The sequence below is a fragment of the Sus scrofa genome, chromosome 16 (assembly GCF_000003025.6).
Source record: "Sus scrofa isolate TJ Tabasco breed Duroc chromosome 16, Sscrofa11.1, whole genome shotgun sequence".
In the NCBI taxonomy this organism is placed as follows: Eukaryota; Metazoa; Chordata; class Mammalia; order Artiodactyla; family Suidae; genus Sus; species Sus scrofa.
In genome coordinates this window covers 63423567-63443840 of record NC_010458.4, presented here as the reverse complement: position 1 = coordinate 63443840, position 20274 = coordinate 63423567, and the positions used below count along the sequence as shown (strand labels likewise).

Genomic DNA, 20274 nt, shown 5'->3' with positions numbered 1-20274 from the left:
CAAGGAATTTATCTTTTGAACCTCTCTATATTTAAAACTTGGGTTTCAATAATCATTCTAAAAAAATCTTTTTTTTTTTTTTGTCTTTTTGCCATTTCTTGGGCCGCTCCCGTGGCATATGGAGGTTCCCAGGCTAGGGGTCGAATCAGAGCTGTAGCTGCCAGCCTACGCCAGAGCCACAGCAACGCGGGATCCGAGCCGCATCTGCGACCTACACCGCAGCTCACGGCAACGCCGGATCGTTAACCCACTGAGCAAGGGCAGGGATCGAACCTGCAACCTCATGGTTCCTAGTCAGATTCGTTAACCACTGCGCCACGACGGGAACTCCAAAATCTTCTTTTCATTTCTAGCCAAGAGGAAAATCAAGAAACTGCATCAAAGAATGGTGTTATCCATGTGCATTTCCCCTCTCCAGTGCCGTGTAAAAAACAAACATGCAAGACCCCAGACCACAGAGTCTGGCCCGCTAGTCTTTTGTGTTCATGTTCAAGATGAGTTTCCTCTTAATGCTTTTAGGATCTCTAGGTCTGTCCTAAGAAACTGGCTGCAGTCATAGGATCCATTAGCAAGGGCCAGGGCACGCTGGCAATGAAGCGTAAAAGTAAGGAGACCGCATTGAAAAAGAAAAAAAATAAGAAGACGGCCCTGATAAAAGGCTACAATTTCACTGGAAATTACTTATTTTGTCCTTGAAGAGAAAGCTTACATGCAACAATGGCAGCTATTCCTGGGACGCAGCAAAGATATAAAGGGGCAAATCAGAACGAGGAAAATAAACATTCAATCTCCCCATCTCCCTTTCAGATTGTGAGAAAGGAGCAGAGGAGGTCACACTCTTAAAGCAAAGCCCAGAACTAAAAACTGAAGAATTAAGATTATATACATGTAGCTACTGTCTTCCTGGACAGTTGATATAAATTTTCTCTTATACAATGTAGAAAAATGCAATATGAACAACAAGGAAAGGCATAAATAAGTGCCTCATTTTGTAACAGACATTCTGGTTTCCTAGTCTTTTGTTTTTTGTTTTCAGGGCTGAACCCACGGCATATGCAAGTCCCAGGCTAGGGGTCAAATCAGAGCTGCAGCTGCCGGCCTACACGACAGCCACAGCAACACAGGATCAAAGCTGCATCTGTGACCTACACCACATCCAGCTCAGGGAAATGCTGGGTCCTCAACCGACTAAGCGAGGGCAAGGATCAAACCCACATCCTCATGGATACTAGTTGGATTCATTTCCGCTGCACCACAATGGAAACTCCATGGTTTTCTAGTCTTAATATTATTTTTCTAACCAGTTAATTTTCTAGAGTTTTAGACAAACTGCAGCACAACAGGACTCACACCAAAATATGGCAATAAAAAGGCAATGTTAAAGTCTGCTTTTTCACCACTTGGCAGAACACCACTGTCCAGGAAAACTCAGCTAATCTGCACAACTTAAAAGCTAACAGTACAGCTTTGAGGTTCTAATACCTTTGGAAAGTCCTCCTAAAATGACCTCTACTCCACTGAACCCACCAGCTCAGATACTTCTCATGCCTTTGAAAGGATGTGAGATGTGCCAGGCTTCAGAGCTGGTGACTGCTCATTAGTACATAAGTGTCTGAATCACAATTACTTTTTCATTCAAGAGTCTAAATATGTTAATGCACCTCTACCCTCACCATAATCCCTATAACTGCCAACCCAGTAGCCCTCCACAAATGCCTGTTGGAACCAGTCAGTGCATGGCTACTTTAGTTTTGGCCAATCATACTATGATTACTGGAATTTTCAAGTAAGAATAATATTTCTGTAACACTTTTTTCATCTATATGTTGCAGAAAGATACCATCAAAAGTTACCTAAATGAAATTTCTATGCCACACAAAGTGGTAATTGTGGTGATGACAGCAAGTATTTATGCAAATCTTAAGCGAGGCACTTTATTGCTTTAAACATTCAGATTCTTCCAATTACCTTTTGAGGAGGTACTATTACTCTCCCCCATTTCACAGATGATGAAACTGAGGTAACCTGCCTAAGATCACATAGCTTCTAAGTGGCAGATCCAAGTCAGGCTTAGCCTAGAAATCTGTCCCAAGAGCCTGTACTTTCATCAACCAAATGCCTGAAAAGTGAAAAAGAATGCTTCTTTGCGCAATGAAGGACTGATTATGAGTACTATTAGTGCAAAAATGTTAAGGAACACTCCAACTCACCTGTACTACTGGCAAGTAATATTCTCATTAAGTATCCATTTATATCATTTGTAATCAACAGGATAATCTTCTCACATTTCTAAAAAAGAGTATCCCCACATAAGCAAAAAACTTATACTTCTCCTGGGGAAAAAAAATTTATTACTTCTAGGCCTTCTTGGTAGCTTGTAAGCAGACTTTGACTGCAGAGAACTGAGGTACACTGAAACTACAGAATTATATTAAATATTTAAAAAACAGGGCAGTTCCCATCATGGCACAGTGGTTAAAGCATCCGACTAGGAACCATGAGGTTGGGGGTTCAATTCCTGGCCTTGCTCAGTAGTAGGTTAAGGATCTGGCATTGCCGTGAGCTGTGGTGTAGGTCACAGAGGTGGCTCAGATCCCACGCTGCTGTGGCTCTGGCGTAGGCCGGAGGCTATAGCTCCAATTAGACTCCTAGCCTGGAAACCTCCATACGCCAAGGTGCATGAGCTGTGGTGTAGGTTACAGGCACAGCTTTGATCTGGTGTTGCTGTGGCTCTGACGTACATAGGCTGGCAGCTATAGCTCCAATTAGACCCCCTAGCCTGGGAACCTCCATATGCCGAGGGTGCGGCCCTAAAAGGACAAAAGACAAAAAAAAAAAAAAATTTAAAAACAAAAAACAAGCCCTTGCTAAAACTTGATATGCATTGTAATTACAAACTTTTAAATTTACATAAGGGAAAAAGTGTGATTATAACAAGTCTTAACATTTTAGTTGTGGAGCATCTGTTTTCCTTTTTCCTCTGTTTACTTTTTAGGGCTGCATCTGCAGCATATGAAAGTTCTCAGGCTAGCAGTCAAATTGGAGCTGCAGCTGGGAGACTGAGCTGCAGCTCCTGGCCTATGCTGCAGCCACAGCCATGCAGCATCCGAGCCCCTATCTGCAACCTCCACCACAGCTCTCAGCAACACAGGATCCTTAACCCACTGAGCAAGGCCAGGAATCAAACCTGCATCCTCATGGATATCAGTTGGGTTCTTAACCCGCTAAGCCACAACAGGCTGGGAACTCGTTTTTCCTCTAGATATCTGCACTGGGATAGAAAAAATTATAATTAAGTTTAAATCATGGTTTGGGGCAGTAAAAGATTTCTAAGGCTTTAACAAAAGGAGGTAAATTGTCATATTATGATAGAAGGAAAATTCCATATTTGAATAATGGCCATTTTATTCAACTTATTTTTCATTGAGATCTTAGAAATATAAGGAATTTAAAGAAAAACATTTAATTCATATTTTGAGTTCAGACCAGTTATTATAAAACAGGCCATTTTCAACATCTAAGTTTTTTTGTTTTTTGGTTTTTTTTGTCTTTTTGCCTTTTCTGGGGCCACTCCCATGGCATATGGAGGTTCCCAGGCTAGGGGTCTAATCAGAGCTGTAGCCACCGGCCTACGCCAGAGCCACAGCAACGTGGATCCAAGCCGCGTCTGCAACCTACACCACAGCTCACGGCAACGCTGGATCCTTAAGCCACTGAGTAGACAAGGGATCAAACCCGCAAGCAACCTCATGGTTCCTAGTCGGATTCATTAACCACTGAGCCACCGCAGCAACTCCTCCACATCTAAGTTTTATGAAATTTATTAAAAAAAAAAATGTCCAATAGAAGGCCTACAATTTAGACACTATATACAGCCATCCAAATTTTTTATTAAAAAATGAGAACTTGACACAAATTCATTATTTGAATAAATCCTTATACTTTTTTGGGGTTTTTTTTTGTTTGTTTTTTGGCGGTTTTTTTTGGTTTTTTTTTTTTTTGCTTTTTAGGGCTGCACCCGTGGTATATGGAAGTTCTCAGGCTAGGGGTCCAATCGGAGCTGCAGCAGCTGGCCTATGCCACAGCCACAGCAACACAGGATCTAAGCTGCATCTGCGACCTATGCCACAGCTCCTGGCAATGCCGGATCCTTAACCCACTGAGCAAGGCCAGGGATAGAACCTGCGTCCTCATGGATACTAGTCAGATTCGTTTCCGCTGAGCCACAACAGAAACTCCTAAATCCTTATACCTTTTGAGTCTAGAGTTTCTTCTTGTTTTACACATCCCCACAGCCAATCTTTAGTTTATGCTTACATAACATAGGAAATCTCTAAGCAAAAACTCAAGTTTGGCAGTTAGCTTTCTCAGAGATTAGATTCATCAAAATTTGGGAGTTCCGCTCAGCAGAAATGAACCCAACAAGTATCCATGAGGATATGGGTTCAATTCCTAGCCTTTCAGTAGGTTAAGGATCTAGTGTTGCCATGAGCTGTGGCACAGGACACAGATGAGGCTCTGATGCCACAGAGCTGTGTAGTGTAGGCCAGCAGCTACAGCTCTGATTCGACCCCTAGCCTGGGAACTTCCATATGCCCTGAGTATAGCCCTAAAAAAAAGAAGAAAAAAAATTTTGACTCAATCTAAACAAGATGATTTAAAGGAATGGTATACAACTTAGTATTTCCTACCAAAGTGTTGTATATAAGATCTTAGACTCTTAATAGAATTATCTACCTATGTCTAGGCATGTTCATTTTCCATTGATAGTAAAGACATAAAAAGTAGAAAAAACAAGGAGTTCCCATTGTGGCTCAGCACGTCAAGAACCCAAATAGTATCCATGAGCATGCAGGTTCAATCCCTGGCATTGCTCAGTGGGTTAGGGATCTGGTGTTGCCACAAGCTTCCATGTAGGTCATGGATGCAGCTCAGATCTGGTGTTGCTGTGGCTGGGGCGGAGTCCGGCAGCTGCAACTCAATTTGACTCCTTGCCCAGGAACTTCACATGCTGAGGGTGTGGCCCTAAAAAAGACCAAAAAAAAATTTGTAATAGTACACATTTTATAAAAATACGGCAAAGAGTGTGATGGTATATATATAAATTATGGAAACTAACTCCACTACTGAAACCATTTAAATGGTTTCCATATTCATAAAATTGTCTAAAACTATTGCTTTTGTCACTAGGAGGTAGTAGTTTTAAGCTAAAAACTACTCTTAAGAGTAATTACTAGATAAAGGCAGTCATGCACATTGACCTAAAGCAGTTATAGTTCTTAGAAACGGCACCATTAAGACTGGTGCACGGAGTTCCCGTCGTGGCGCAGTGGTTAACGAATCCGACTAGGAACCATGAGGTTGCGGGTTCGATCCCTGCCCTTGCTCAGTGGGTTGACGATCCGGCGTTGCCGTGAGCTGTGGTGTAGGTTGCAGACGCGGCTCGGATCCCGCGTTGCTGTGGCTCTGGCGTAGGCCGGTGGCTACAGCTCCGATTCGACCCCTGGCCTGGGAACCTCCATATGCCGCGGGAGCGGCCCAAGAAATAGCAACAATGACAACAACAACAACAAAGACAAAAAAGACAAAAAAAAAAAAAAAAAGACTGGTGCAGGACTGCAGGCTGACTAGGAAGGAGTGCAGGAAGCCAGGCTGCCAGTACTATGAACCAACCAGTGCCTAAGAGCACTGCTGTGACTTAATTTCCTAACATCTTCAAAAGCAATGCCATTCAAACTTAAAAGATTTATATCAAAAACCCAAATTATAGATGGATGGTACCATCCAACAATGTGGATGGTATTTAATGCCACAGAACTATACACTGAAAAATGGGAGTTCCCTGGTGGCCTGGCGAGTTAAGGATCCGGCACTTTCACTGATGTGATACAGATTCAGTCCCTGGCCTGGGAACTTCAGCATGCTGTGGGTAAGGCCAAAATGGTAAACTTTATGTTAAGTCTATCTAACAATTTTTTAAATACAAAAAAAAAGCTCAGCGAATCACAATCCTCTATTAGTATGAAGGAAAAAATGATTTCACCTAAAGTCTCAAAAAAAGTTAAGGGAAAAAAGCTCCCACTCAAGTCATGCCCCTCACCCACCCCCCCACCCCAAGGCTGTACCTTCAGCATATGGAAATTCCCAGGCTAAGGGTCGAATCGGAGCTGTAGCTGCCAGCCAACACCACAGCCATAGCAAATGGGATCCAAGCAGAGTCTGTGACCTACACCACAGCTGCAGCAGCACTGGATCCAAAACCCTGAGGGCAGGGATCAAACCTGCATGCTCAAGGACACCATGATGGATTCTTAACCTGCTGAGCCACACTGCAGCATATGTAGTTCCCAGGCCAGGGACAGGATGAGATCTCAGCAGTAGCTGCAGCAACGCCAGATCCTTTAACCCACTGTGCTGAGCCAGGGACCGAACCTGTGTCCCAGCAATCCAGAGATACCTCAGATCTCATTATGCCACAGTGGGAACTCCAAGCTTTCATTTCTTAAAATTCTATTCACTCTTTGTTGAATGAAGGAGTAAACTGTAAATACAGAATATGAAAGACTATGTTAACTAAGTCAGAACTAGGTAAAAGGCAGATTAGCCATTTTATTTCTCCTGGTAATTGGCATGTAACCAGCTTTCGGTTCTATTTATGAATTCCCTCTATTAGGAATTTCAGTTTTAATAGCAATCTTATTAGTACAATATCAAAGCAAACACTAAATTTGTCCCAACTTATAAATAGGTTCATCAAGCATTCTTTCTAGCAAATGCTCTACTGGAGGCCACCACTGGACACAAAACACTGTCCTGAATTAAAACATTATCTTTTCTAGACATCTGCCACTCTGCTACAAGCACTAACAAATGTGAACCAACGCAGCATTAAGTGTAGAAAAACTCACAATTTAAAATGTGCAAAAGATAAGTTTAACATATTTCCAATTCCCAATTCAGGTATTCTGCATTTTATATATAAAGGGATGTAAATGTATATCTTCTCTTCAACATTACCAGTAGTGCTCAGTGTTTTACAAATTACAAGTTCAGACCTAATGAAGTTATATTCATTTAGCTGATCTTATTGTTCCAATTCCTTTGCCTGCAGACCATCCTTATTTCTGTAATTTGGGTATATTGCCTTTTCTGTTTAGTACCAATCTAAAATTACTTATAAACTCCCCAAGTCCTGCAAATGGACTTCACACTAGTGAATTCTACTTTCTGTCTTACTGTTACCTCAGGTCTCTTGTTCCCGATCTATAAATGGGAGTCCCTTCCAAATTTAAAGAACAGACCCCTATAAAACGGTAAAACACTTTAAAGCTTTACATCTCTCGAGAGTTTTAGAAAAACACCTTTAGTTTTTTTCCTCACTTAGTTTCCCCCTCTTACTAATCCTGTTCTAGACACTTTTCTTAGACCACAGTTTTGGCCTAAGCCTAGTTTTCTCTCTGCAATGGGAAAAAAAATCCATGTTTACCTCCATACAAAAAGGGTCTCCTTTTTGTTGTTAAAAGAAATCTAAGAACTAATTGGCTACACTTCCCCTCAACTCTGTCTCCATATACAGTAGGTACTGGACTGCTATCTTAGCTGCTTAAGAAATTTCTATGTGAATAAAACATTGTTTAACATGCAACTGTTGGATTAGTGTCTAGAATATACAGTACATCTTATAGATTATAGAAATTCCTTAAGATTTCTTGTTAAAACTTCAGATAAATACGCCAGACACCTGGTTTAAAACAGAGGGATTATTTGGCCTAATTAGAGATCACGCACATCTGTGATTATGCTTCAACTTTTCCCTCAAAGGTATGGACTATATCAAATTGTTATTTTCGAACACAACAATCATGATTTTATCATTTTCTTCTTTTTCCCCATGGCTTCTGTAACAAATCAAATTTGGTTTATGCCATAAGGGCCCATTTGCCTGAGCAGTTGACTGCATTAGGAATATTCAGTGTTAAAACCACTATGTTATATATAACTCACCTGGATCACTACGCAAAGCCTTGGATTATAACATTGATGACTCTGCTTCGCCTGATTTAAATCTTTTTGCACCTTAGATTTCAAACTCTGAAAATTATCTGAATGAACAAATTTACTAGTCTGAAATACTTGGAATATCTTTTAAGATATTTCCTTAAAGCCTCTCAATCATACTGTGAACTTCTTTCAACCTGTTATAATAAAAGAATTTTCCAAATAGTATAATTGTTTCTGTTTGCAGGAAAGAATATGTTCTATTCAAGTGAAACCTTTTTTAAAATTGTGTGTTTATTATAATCAAAAAGCATTGACTGAGTTCCCAAGGAGAAACTCTACTTGCTTTTACAGAATCCTTAGATAAATCAAAGAAGTCCATAAGCTTAAGAAAGCTGTCAAAAGACTACAATTTTTAACCTCCATTAATCTTCCCCATAATTCCATAGTAACTAAGGTATTTCAAACTGGTTACTTAGAAATCCATAAAAAGTTCTCTTTAAAAGTGTCAAATTGACATTAAAAGTTAGACAAAAAAGTATGAAAGCAACTTAAAAGTTTTTAGAACAAACTTGCCTCCACAGGCATTCAGATTTTTAAGGATACAAAGATAAAAATGGAATATAAGAAATCAACTCTAAGGGACAAATAAATGGACCTTGTAGAAAATAGTATAAGCCCCAAAAGTAATGATATGTGAGGCATAAGACCAAGCAGAAAAGAGACTGGTTGTAATTACCCAAATGATAAAAAAAAAAAGAAAGAAAGAAAAAAGAGGCATGTGATGAAGTATTAGGCTCAAAATGAGAAAATTAAAACCCACACACTTATGAGAAATTGGCAGAATAGAAATTGCTTCTATTCTCAAACCTAGAAGCATACCAGACCTCTATACTACAAAACCTCATTTTAAGAATATATTGATTACTTATTTGAATTTTATCTATGCTCAGAGTATTATATATTCCCTGATAGGGCAGACAGGAAAATAAGTGATTTTTCACCTTCTCTAGACACTAATACAAATAATTTTCTACCATCTTGAAATTTTTCAAAGCTTTTTGAGAAACACACACAAATAATTTGGATTTAGTCGATTTTATTTACAGCTTTTTTTTTTTTTTACATTTCAGAGCATTACACAATTACATTTTTTCATTTTCTGACCTGCAAACAGATACCTTAAACGGAAATATTTTTTAAAAATTATCAAACTAGGTACATCCAAAAACGCAATAATTACACATATGACAATGAATTCACAAAGTGTAATTTACCAGGACGTATCCTAAGAATTTAGGAACAGTCTGTCAGTCAGGAGAAATCTGACCAAATTTAGCAGTCAACTATTTACATATCCAAAGACAAACCTATCTAAACTCCCAAACCAGAAGTTTGAAAGTTTTTAAGTCTCCATTAAACAAAAGAGAGTAATGATTCAAACCTAGCCAGCCTTGACAGTCTTAATTCCCCTATACTGGGCTATTTCCCCAGTCTGGAACTCAACAGCAAGCATCTCAGTTTGTCAAACTACTAAGTATCAAACTCTTGTGCCATTATGCACATAGAACGGCAAAGTGTGCATTAATTAAAAGACAAGTAGTCATTAAACATCCAAACTATTCCCCCAGCTCACCAGCCCTTACTATGATCCCAAATATGCAACCTGTGTCACATAGTGACAGGCTATATTTTCTATGTGTATGTATCTATGTATATATACACACATACACACAGTACTAGATACAAATGTCAATTAACAGTCCCTGCAAAAATTCATTTTCAGTTGAGGCTATGGCTCCTATGCCTTGGGATGATATTAGACTTCAAAACTGAAAAACACTGCTAAAATATCACTTCCTTAAGACAAAATTTGATTCCTTGGTTCAGTTTAAGCTTCTCGGTCTAAAAATGGCTATAAGGTTAAGTATAAAAAAGCAGCCAACTGAGTGCAATCTCTCTCCAGTTTGGCCAAGCTATTTCGTAGACTAGAAAATCTGTGGTGCCTTCCAAAGGTTCTTGCCTACCTTTACTGTCCATGTTCACGTTTCAAACTGGGTCAACAAAGCCCGCACTTCAGGGGTCAGCTGCTTGGCAGCCTTAGCTGCCTCTGTGATAGCCTTGCGATACAGGCCCTTTCTCTTCTTATTAAAGCGTGACTGGAAGTTTTCTAAAAAGGGGGAGAGTTGCGAAAGAGCCAGGAAAGATGTTGTTGGAGACCCGAACCATGAAATACGGGCCTCCTGTCGGACTAAAAGGCCGTTATCTTTCCGGCTCACAGTTATAGTAAGAATACGGGCTGGCCACCAGGGGAAGCCATATATCTTGGCCCAAACAATGTCCCCTACACATATGGTCCTGCCATCTGGTGTGACACACTTAGAGACGTTTTTGGAAAAGACTTTCATTTTCAAGGAATTACTGAGCTTTTTCTCTTCCTTTGAAGAGGAGGGAGTGGAGGTGGAAGGTGCATGCATACACCCTGGAGGAAAATCAAAGCTTTCAGAAGAACTACACTCAGAGTTGGAGGATTTCAAATCATCTGTGCTATCAATGCTACACACTGAAGCACTGGAAGAGTCAGATTTCTTTTGATTTAGGGTCATGTAAACAGAGATATTGCTTTTGCTGCCCTTTTTGCCCAGTGTCTGTGGTTCATCCTGCTCACCAGGCACAGGCACTTGAGTTGTGTCCTGAACCTCACTGCTGGCCTCTTCAGGGCCTTTGGAAGGACTCTGATTTTCTGAAGGGGCCTCACCTGCTGAGCGCGTAGAGGTGCAGCGGGACTGAGGCTTGGGTGCCATCTTGCCACTCCGCATTTTCTCCAGTCCTGTCTTCAGAGAAGAGTCATTTTCTTCATTCCTGTACCTCTGTGGTTTTAAACGAACCCGGGGTGGAAGGGAACCTGAGCTAGGATTCTGATATCGACGTGTGAAATGGACTTTTGAATGCGCACTTCTGGACGTAGAGGTGTCACTTTGCTTCTTCTGTGCCTTTTCTTTGGCAATTTTCAAAACTTCCCGAGCTTTTGCATGATCCATGTTCTTACTCTGGAGCACTTTTTTAGTACTTAACTGAGCTTTTGATGTATTTGCCTGAGCAGAAACTTTGACTACTCTGCCTCTGCTGTGAGCAATATTTGAAACCTTAACCACAGCATTTCTTTTCTGGCTTTCGTTTTGGTTTTTCCCATCCACTTTATGGTCAGTTTTCAGTTTTTTGTTCACAGTAGTTACACTTTCATTTCTCCGTTTTTTATCTTCATATTTAGAAGAGTCACTTGCATTACTACCTTTTCTAATTTCTTTTTTTTCAGCAACAACACTGTTTTTGCATTTGTCACACAAGACTTGCCTGGGTCGTAGTTTAATAGCATTCATTATTGAAGTAGGTTCTTCCCTGTACATTTTTCGTTTGGGTCGCTTAATTTTCCGAGGAGGTGGCTGAGGTATTGATTGGTTATATGTGTCCCTGATAAACAAAGGGGGAGGATAAGGTGCTCCTTCATGGAAGAGAGGCGGTGGTTTGGAAGTCCACAGGCTTTCGGCCAAGCTCAGCTCGGGAGGTGGGACAGGAGAAGGGACATCAGGAACAGCACCATTCACTTCCCGCTTCACTTCTGTCCCTGCTTGGAATGTATTACTTTGGAGCTGCATGGCTTCAGGTTTATCCTTATATTCCCTTTTGGGAAATATTGTCACAGGGATCCCATGGGGCCCAAACCTTTGAAAGAAAGGAAAAGAGCCATTAAGTTAAGGTCTTTAATTTTCTTGAAACCGATGTTTATTTGAGCCTTCTTGAAAACTATTTCACATTTAAAAAAAAAAAAAAAAACCTATGTAAGAACACCTCCCTGCAAAAGTGCTAAAGCATTCCTTTTTTTGGTCTTACATTTTAGGTAAACTTGAGGAGAAATACTTAGTGCTCTAAGCAATGCCAGAATAACTGACATTATCTAAAACAGATCTTGCCCGTCTTGAATCAGAAAGGATGTGCTATCAGGTAGCTTAATGTTTAATGTCATTTGATACAACATTCCCTCAACTATAGACAGCATATTCAATAAATGCAGTTATAAATCTGTAACATATGTATCTTCCTCTGGCTATAATAGCTTTTAAAAGCTTCACAAGCAGAGTGAGCCTTAACTACCCCAAAATTTTTAATCACTAAAATCCCATCTCCACTTTACTGTTTAAACACTAAAGATTCAAAGACATTTGCTTCTTTACTCTTCTACCCTCTTTTTTCTTTCTATTTTGGCCACCCCTTGGCACATGGAGTTCCGGGATCAGGGATCATATCCGACCTACAGATGTGGAAACACTAGATCCTTAAATTGTGCTGTGCCAAGGATCAAACCTGCATCACAGAGCTCCCGTTGCAGCCCAGTAGGAACTTCTACTGTAACTCTTAAGCCTTTTATCCACCCTGACCCCCCATTCCTACCAAGAAGAAAAAAAGCAACCACAAAAATACTGGAAATTCAGATTCACAAATTACCGCAGAAGCAGAGGTTTCTAGCTTTTTTTTTTTTTTTAACCTTTTTAGTGCCGCACTTGCAGCATATAGAAGTTCCCAGGCTAGGGGTCAAATCAGAGCTGCAGCCACCACAGCAACACGGGATCCAATCCGCATTTGCGACCTACACCACAGTTCATGGCAATGCCAGATTCTGAATCCACTTAGCGAGGATCTTCAGTGATACTAGTCCAATTTGTTACCACTGAGCCACGATGGGAACTCCCACTAGCTTTTTATGTATTTATCTTCTGTTTTTGTCTTTTTATGGTGGAGCCCTCAACATATGGAGGTTTCCAGGCTAGGGGTCCAATTGGAGCTATTGCCGCTGGCCTACACCAGAGCCACAGCAACACCAGATCTGAGCTGAGTCTTCAACCAACACCACAGCTCACAGCAACGCCAGATCCTTAACCCACTGAGCAAGGGCCAGGGATCAAACCCGCAACCTCATAGTTCCTAGTTGGATTCGTTTCCACTGCGCCGCGATGGGAACTCCCCCACTAGCTTTTTAAAATAACATCATATATTAAGAAATATCTTCACACTGCAATCCAGGAAAGTGTTTTATGTATGTATACATACATGCATATATACATATATAAATATACACTTAAGCAAAAAAAAAAAAAAAAACGCTTGACCTTATATTATCTTTTCCGTTAATAACTGTCTTTTTCCTACTCTGGTCTATTTTCATTTCTTCTGATACTAGGCAGATGCATTAAATGAATTTCAACACTTCCTTTCAGGGCGTTCCCATTGTGGCACAACAAAAACAAATATGACTAGTATCCCTCAGGATTCGAGTTCAATCCCTGGTCTTGCTCAGTGGGTTAAGCATCCAGCGCTGCCATAAGCCATAGGGTAGGTCACAGATGCAGCTCAGATCTTGCATTGCTGTGGCTCTGTGCTGTGGCTGAGGTGTAGGCCGGCAGCTGTACCTCAGATTCGACCCTTAGCCTGAGAACCTCCATATGCCTCGGATGTGATCTAAAAAAGAAAAAAAAACGTCCTTGCGGGTCCAGACCTAATTTGCAAAGTCCTTGCATGGAACACAAGTCTTTACAATTATCAGTTTCTAATCAAACAGGGGTCAAATAACCTTCCTGCTCACGCAGACGTATAAATGAGCTAAACACAAAAGACCTGTGAATCTAGGAATTCCTGTGAGGATGCTGGTTTGATCCCTGATCTCTCTCAGATGATTAAGGATCCAGCATTGCTGAGTTGTGGTCTAGGTCACAGATGTGGCTTGAATCCCGAATTGCTGTGGCTGTGGCATAGGCTAGCAGCTGCGGTGCTGATTCAACCCCTAGCCTGGGAACTTCCATATGCTGCATGCAGCCCTAAACAAAAGAAAAATAAATAAAAAAACCCTTAAATCTAAACTTGCTATACTTAGATTTCTGCACCAAAAAACAAAACCAGGGGAGTTCCCGTCGTGGCGCAGTGGTTAACGAATCCGACTAGGAACCATGAGGTTGCGGGTTCGGTCCCTGCCCTTGCTCAGTGGGTTAACGATCCGGCGTTGCTGTGAGCTGTGGTGTAGGTTGCAGACGCGGCTCAGATCCCGAGTTGCTGTGGCTCTGGCGTAGACCGGTGGCTACAGCTCCAATTCAACCCCTAGCCTGGGAACCTCCATATGCCGCGGGAGCGGCCCAAGAAATAGCAACAACAGCAACAACAACATCAACAACAACAGACAAAAAAAAAAAAAAAAAAAAAAAAAAAAAAAAACACTGGAGTTCCCCTTGTGGCACAGCAGAAACAAATCCGACTAATAACCATGAGGTTGAGGGTTCAATCCCTGGCCTTGCTCAGTGGGTTAAGGATCTAGCATTGCTGTGAGCTACTGTGTAGGTCACAGATGTAGCTCAGATCCTGCGCTGCTGTGGCGTAGGCTGGCAGCTGTAGCTCCGATTGGACCCCTAGCATGGGAACCTCCATATGCCGAGGGTGTGGCCCTAAGGTGGGGAAAAAAAAAAAAAAAACAGTACCAAATAATTACATCCTATACATGTGAACAAATGGTATTGAACACAATACAATTCTAATACCTATCCTCTAAGGCAGAGGTGCCTAGAGCCCAAGGACAAGCATCTAGGCATCACAAAGTAGTCCTAACATTATTAGATGCAGGTGTTTATAGGTCTGCTTTTCCAAAGAATGAGTCTTGGTTCTCTGTCTATAAAAAGTCCTATGTACCCAAAAAAGTACAGAATATATTTATTGGCAAGAAATCTTGAGATCGGAGAGTTCCCAACGTGGCACAGTGGTTTAAGATTCTGACTAGGAACCATGAGGTTGCAGGTTCAGTACCTGGCCTTGCTCAGTGGGTTGAGGATCTGGCATTGCCGTCAGCTATGGTGTAGGTTGCAGATGCAGCTCGGATCCTGAGTTGCTGTGGCTCTGGTGTAGGCCGCGAGGCTACAGCTGTGACTGGCTCCCTAGCCTGGGAACCTCCATATGCTGCGCGAGTGGCCCTAGAAAAAGCAAAAAGACAAAAGAAAAGATCAAGTTCTTTAGGGCTGTAGATACACCCAAACTTTGGCAGGAACAGAGGAAGAGCCAACACCAGGATATCTAGTTTCAGTGCCTAAATGGTTTCTTCCTTAAGTCGTTTGCTAGCTTCGCTACCACAATCCAGTAAGGTATAGCAAGTACAAACCACTAAGTGAAGAGGAAAGCCTTTTTTACCTAGGGTGGGACAAGTTTGGGTCTGGGTTTAATCTACAAAGGACACATTCCCCACTACATCAGACTTGGGGAAAAGCAGTTTTCTAGTCTAGCACAGCGTTTGGTACCTAAGTGTTAGCCTTCCTGACTATTAATTGCAAGGCACTTTGAGCATCTGATCTTCTCTCATATGTGCGTGCTCAATAACCACTTTTTCAAGATGACAAGAAAGAGGTTTTGTGTTTTAATGTGGAGCTGCATAAAACAACTCATCTGAAGTGAGACCACTATTTGTATTAATAAAATTTTCTAACTTGTATTAAGAAACCATCATTTTTATCACTTATAACTGGAATCTAATATCCAGCACAAATGAACATCTCCTCAGAAAAGAAAATCATGGACTTGGAGAAGAGACTTGTGGCTGCCTGATGGGAGGGGGAGGGAGTGGGAGGGATCGGGAGCTTGGGCTTATCAGACGCAACTTAGAATAGATGTACAAGGAGATCCTGCTGAATAGCATTGAGAACTATGTCTAGATACTCATGTTGAAACAGAAGAAAGGGTGGGGGAAAAAAATGTAATTGTAATGTATACATGTAAGGATAACCTGACCCCCTTGCTGTACAGTGGGAAAATAAAAAATATATATATATATATATATTAAAAAAAAAAGAAACCATCATTTTGCCCCATTGAACTTTCAGATATTTCCATAATTGAACAAAGGATAAATCCTTCCTTTTTAATACAAAAAAAATTTTTAGGGCCATACCTGCAGCATATGCAAGTTCCCAGGCTAGGGATCAAATTGGAGCCACAGCTACCAGGCTACACCACAGCCACTGTTTTTGAGCCACATCTTCGACCTGCACTGCAGCATGCAGCAACACCACCAGATCCTTAACCCACTGAGCAAGGCCTGGGATCAAATCCTCATCCTCACGGTAGGGTTCTTAACCCACCGAGCCACAACAGTAACTCCAAATATCCTTCCTTTTATTAGGAATAACTAAGCTGCGATTATCTTTTTTTTTTACCAGGTTTCACCAGCTCTGTATCCTTACACATTACTGAACCTCTCTAAATTCAGTTTTTACATTAAGCAAAAGGAAATAACACCATTTCCTACCTTGGGATTCAAGGGAGGATGAATAAGTCAATAAATACTAGTCTTTTTTCTTGGTTAGAAATTACTTCATTTTATTTACTTCATTTATGGAGTTCCCATCGTGGCTCACCGGAAATGAATCCAACTAGGAACCATGAGGTTGCAGGTTCGATCCCTGGCCTTGCTCAGTGGGTTATGGATCCGCTGTTTCCATGAGCTGTGGTGTAGGGCGCAGATGTGACTCGGATCTGGCGCTGCTGTGGCTCTGCCGTAGGCCAGTGGCTACAGCTCTGATTAGACCCCTAGCCTGGGAATCTCCATATGCCGTGGGTGCGGCCCTCAAAAAAAGACAAAAAAAAAACTTACTTCATTTAAATAACTTGATCTTATTTTCAACTAATAATTACTAGAGTTTGGGATCCTTTCTGTATCTCTAATTTATGATCTCAATGTGAGGATGATCCAGCCAGTTATTTTAAAGTTGTTTATGTGGAATAAGCTGTAGAATTTAGTATGTTCACCTTCTAGGGTCTTTTTCCTTGCCATTCCTCCTAATCATGTAAAATACAAGCATTAAATGTTTCTAATAACACACGAAGGCACTTATTTATGTAATGGTGAATAGAATCTGCAGGCACCAAAAGAAAAAAAAAAAACACAGAAGCCCAAACTGGTAATTGTGGGTGATGGGTTGACAAAAGCAGAAAAATATTTTTAAGTAATAGCAAAACTTCCTCAAAGAACCAGAAGATAAATCATTTTAAGAGGAAAGGGGGATCAGTGTCCTACTCTGTCTTAGCAATCATGCTGTTACCCCTCCATGGACAACACTTAATACCGAGGCAATGTTTTCAAACTGCCTGTGAGGACACTGATTGTGAAATCAAATTTTTTTTTTTTTGCTTTTTAGGGCCATACCTGCGGCACATGAAGTTTCTAGGCTAGAGGTTGAAGAGGAACTGCAGCTGCTGGCCTCCGTCACAGCCACAGCAACCCGGATCTGAACTACATCTGCACCCTACACCACAGATCACCCCAATGCTGAAGCCAGGAATTGAACCCTCATCTTCATTGATACTACTCGGGTTCTTAATCTTAACCTGCTGAGCCACAACAGGAACTCCCACAACTATAATTTACATTAAAAAAAAAAAATCACAGTGTAAATACATATAACTGCAGTGAATCTGCTTCATTTATGTGTATAACGTGTATGTACAGGGGTCCACAGGTAGCCCACAACTACACTCAGAAGTTTCAAAGCCGGAGTTCTCAGTCTGGCTCAGTGGAAACAAAACCAACTAGTATTCATGAAGATGCAGGTTTGATCTTTGGCCCCACTCAGTGGGTTAAGGATCTGGCATTTTCATGAGCTGTGGGGTAGGTCACAGATGCTACTCAGACCTGGCGTTGCTGTGGTTGGCAGGAGTAGCTCTAATTCAACCCCTAGCCTAGCAATTTCCCCACTGCATAGGTGTGGCCCTAAAAAAAAAAAAAAGTTTTTGGGGAAAACCATGTAAAGTGAGAGACCACCCTACACTATCTTTGTGAATTCCTATAAATCTATAAAAAGTTTCAAAATTAGCTCTCATCTTAATAATTTAGGAGTAATGAGTGTCAAAATTTTGCAGAGGGAGAATATTGAGACTTAATAGTTATTATGTGTCAAGGCAAAAGAAAAACACTATGAAAAATAATCTTCAGCTAATATAAATGCCAAAGAAATGCTCAGGAAAAAAGTTCAGGAGGGTTAGTTGAGATAGGCCCCAATGTTTTGCAGCTTTTTTTTTTTTGGCCAAGCCCCTAGCAATCGGAATTTCTCAGGCCAGGATCAAACCCACAACACAGCAGTAACCAGAGTCATAGCAGAGGCACCACCAAATCCTTAAAACCCACTGAGCTACCAGAGAACTCCTAGGCCCCAGTGTTGTCTGGACCAAACCTCCCTCTAATAACTAGATCAAGAAAGAACTATGTCTAGATACTCAAGTTGCAACAGAAGAAAGGGTGGGGGAAAAAATGTAATTGTAATGTATACATGTAAGGATAACCTGACCCCCTTGCTGTACAGTGGGAAAATAAAAAAAATATTTTAAATAAATAAATAAATAAATAGATCAAGGAACAAGAATCCTTTCCCTCCCAGAATTCTTTCCTTAAAGAACATACAGGAGGAAAAACTATGCAATTAATGTATTTTTTTTAACTATCTAAATTTATTTTCATTTCAAGCAGATGTTTTCACAGACCCCCTTCCTTAAATTAGCAAGAAATCATCAAGAAGAGAAATCTGGAGTTCCCATCATGGTGCAGTGGTTAACGAATCCAACTAGGAACCATGAGGTTGTGGGTTCGATCCCTGGCCTTGCTCAGTGGGTTAGGGACCCGGCGTTGCCATGAACTGTGGTGTAGGTTGCAGATGTGCCTCGGATCCTGCATTGCTGTGGCTCTGGCATAGGCCTGTGGCTACAGCTCTGATTCGACCCCTAGGCCTGGGAACCTCCATATGCCTCGGAGCAGCCCTAGAAAAGGCAAAAAGACAAAAAAAAAAAAAAAAAAGAGAGAGAGAGAGAGAGAAATCTGCGAAGCAAACTTAAATTTTGGTTCACACTGCATCTCTGTTGAGATTGTTTATTGTCAAAGCTTACTCTCAGGACAAATGAAATTAAATCAATAGTCAGCTACATGCAATAGAAAATTTTACAAAAGAAAATTTACATTACACCTATTCATCAAAAAATTAAAAATACAAGCCAGCACACCCCACTTGAGTATATATATCCAAAACAAACCAAAAAGTCTCAAAAAGATACGTGCCCACCCATGTCCACAGCAGCATTAATACTAGCCAAAAGGTGGAAACAACCCAATGCCTATTAACAGACAAATGGATAAACAAAATATTGGTACATATATATACAATGCAGTCTTACTCATCCTTAAAAAGGAAATCCTGTCACATGCCACAATGTGTATGAACCTTGAAAACATCATGCTAAGTGAAATAAATCCATCATAAAAAGAGAGAAACAGTGTATGATTCCACTTACATAAAATACCTGAAGTCGGAGTTCCCGTTGTGATGCAGCGGAAAGAATCCGCCTAGGAACCATGAGGTTGTGGGTTCAATCCCTGGCCTGGCTCAGTGGGTTAAGGATCCGGTGTTGCCATGAGCTGTGGAGCAGGTCACAGATGCAGCTCAGATGTTGCTAAGACTGTGGTGTAGGCCAGCAGCTACAGCTCTGATTCAACCCCTAGCCTGGGAACCTCCATTTGCCTCAGGTGCGGCCCTAAAAAGACAAAAGACAAAAAAAACATTAAGCATAGAGTTTTCGTTTTGCAAGATAAAAAAAACTTCGGAAGATCTGCTTCACAGCAGTGTAAATGTACTTAATACTGCTGATCTATATATACTCTTAAAAATGATTAAGATGGTTTATTTTATGTGTTTTTCGCCACAATTAAAATTTTTAAACTTTCCCCTCTAATGTAGAGGGAAAAGTTTGATGAAAAGCAGTTTATTTCCATGCTATTAAAGGATCTGTTAGCACAGGGGAAATAACAGTAATTACACTGGAGAATAACAGAACAACACTCTGACCTGAGAGAGGAGCCAAGTGAACACCACTATGGAGGACACATGCCAATCAGGTTCCTGCACATGTACCCTGAGCGCACAACACTCCCTCTATAACCTGAGCCTCTCCTGGTTAGGTATCAGAATAACCTAAATTGAGTAATAGTTCCCATTCCATATACTGTACTAAATCAATACATGGTTATTTACTGAGGAAAAAGGCTTAAAAGGACATTTTTGTAACAACTGACAAATTAATAAAATATGGGCTACAAAATAGATAAAGTCTTCATATCAGCATTTCCTGAATTTAAAAACTATGTTGTGATCATGTACCAGAATACCTTTGATCTTAGGAAATAGATACTCCAGTATCAAGCGGTAAAGG

At 40.8% G+C, this 20274-nt stretch overlaps 1 protein-coding gene across 10 annotated transcripts in view; it reads right to left on the bottom strand.

Moving 5' to 3' along the window:
• Window positions 1-20274, bottom strand: part of PWWP2A (PWWP domain containing 2A) — a 40100-nt gene that overhangs the window by 6157 nt on the left and 13669 nt on the right. For 5 of the 10 annotated variants that reach the window (XR_002339710.1, XM_021076910.1, XM_005674533.3 and 2 more), the window contains exon 2: window positions 10757-11721. Coding sequence is in view for 8 of the 10 variants with exons in the window: in XM_021076910.1 (XP_020932569.1) it covers window positions 10757-11721 (965 nt within the window). In the remaining 2 variants the exon portion in view is untranslated. Of the gene's footprint in view, window positions 1-2210; window positions 2290-9080; window positions 11722-20274 lie in introns of those variants that run through there. The other 5 variants (XM_021076907.1, XM_021076912.1, XM_021076913.1 and 2 more) reach the window with 3 other exon arrangements.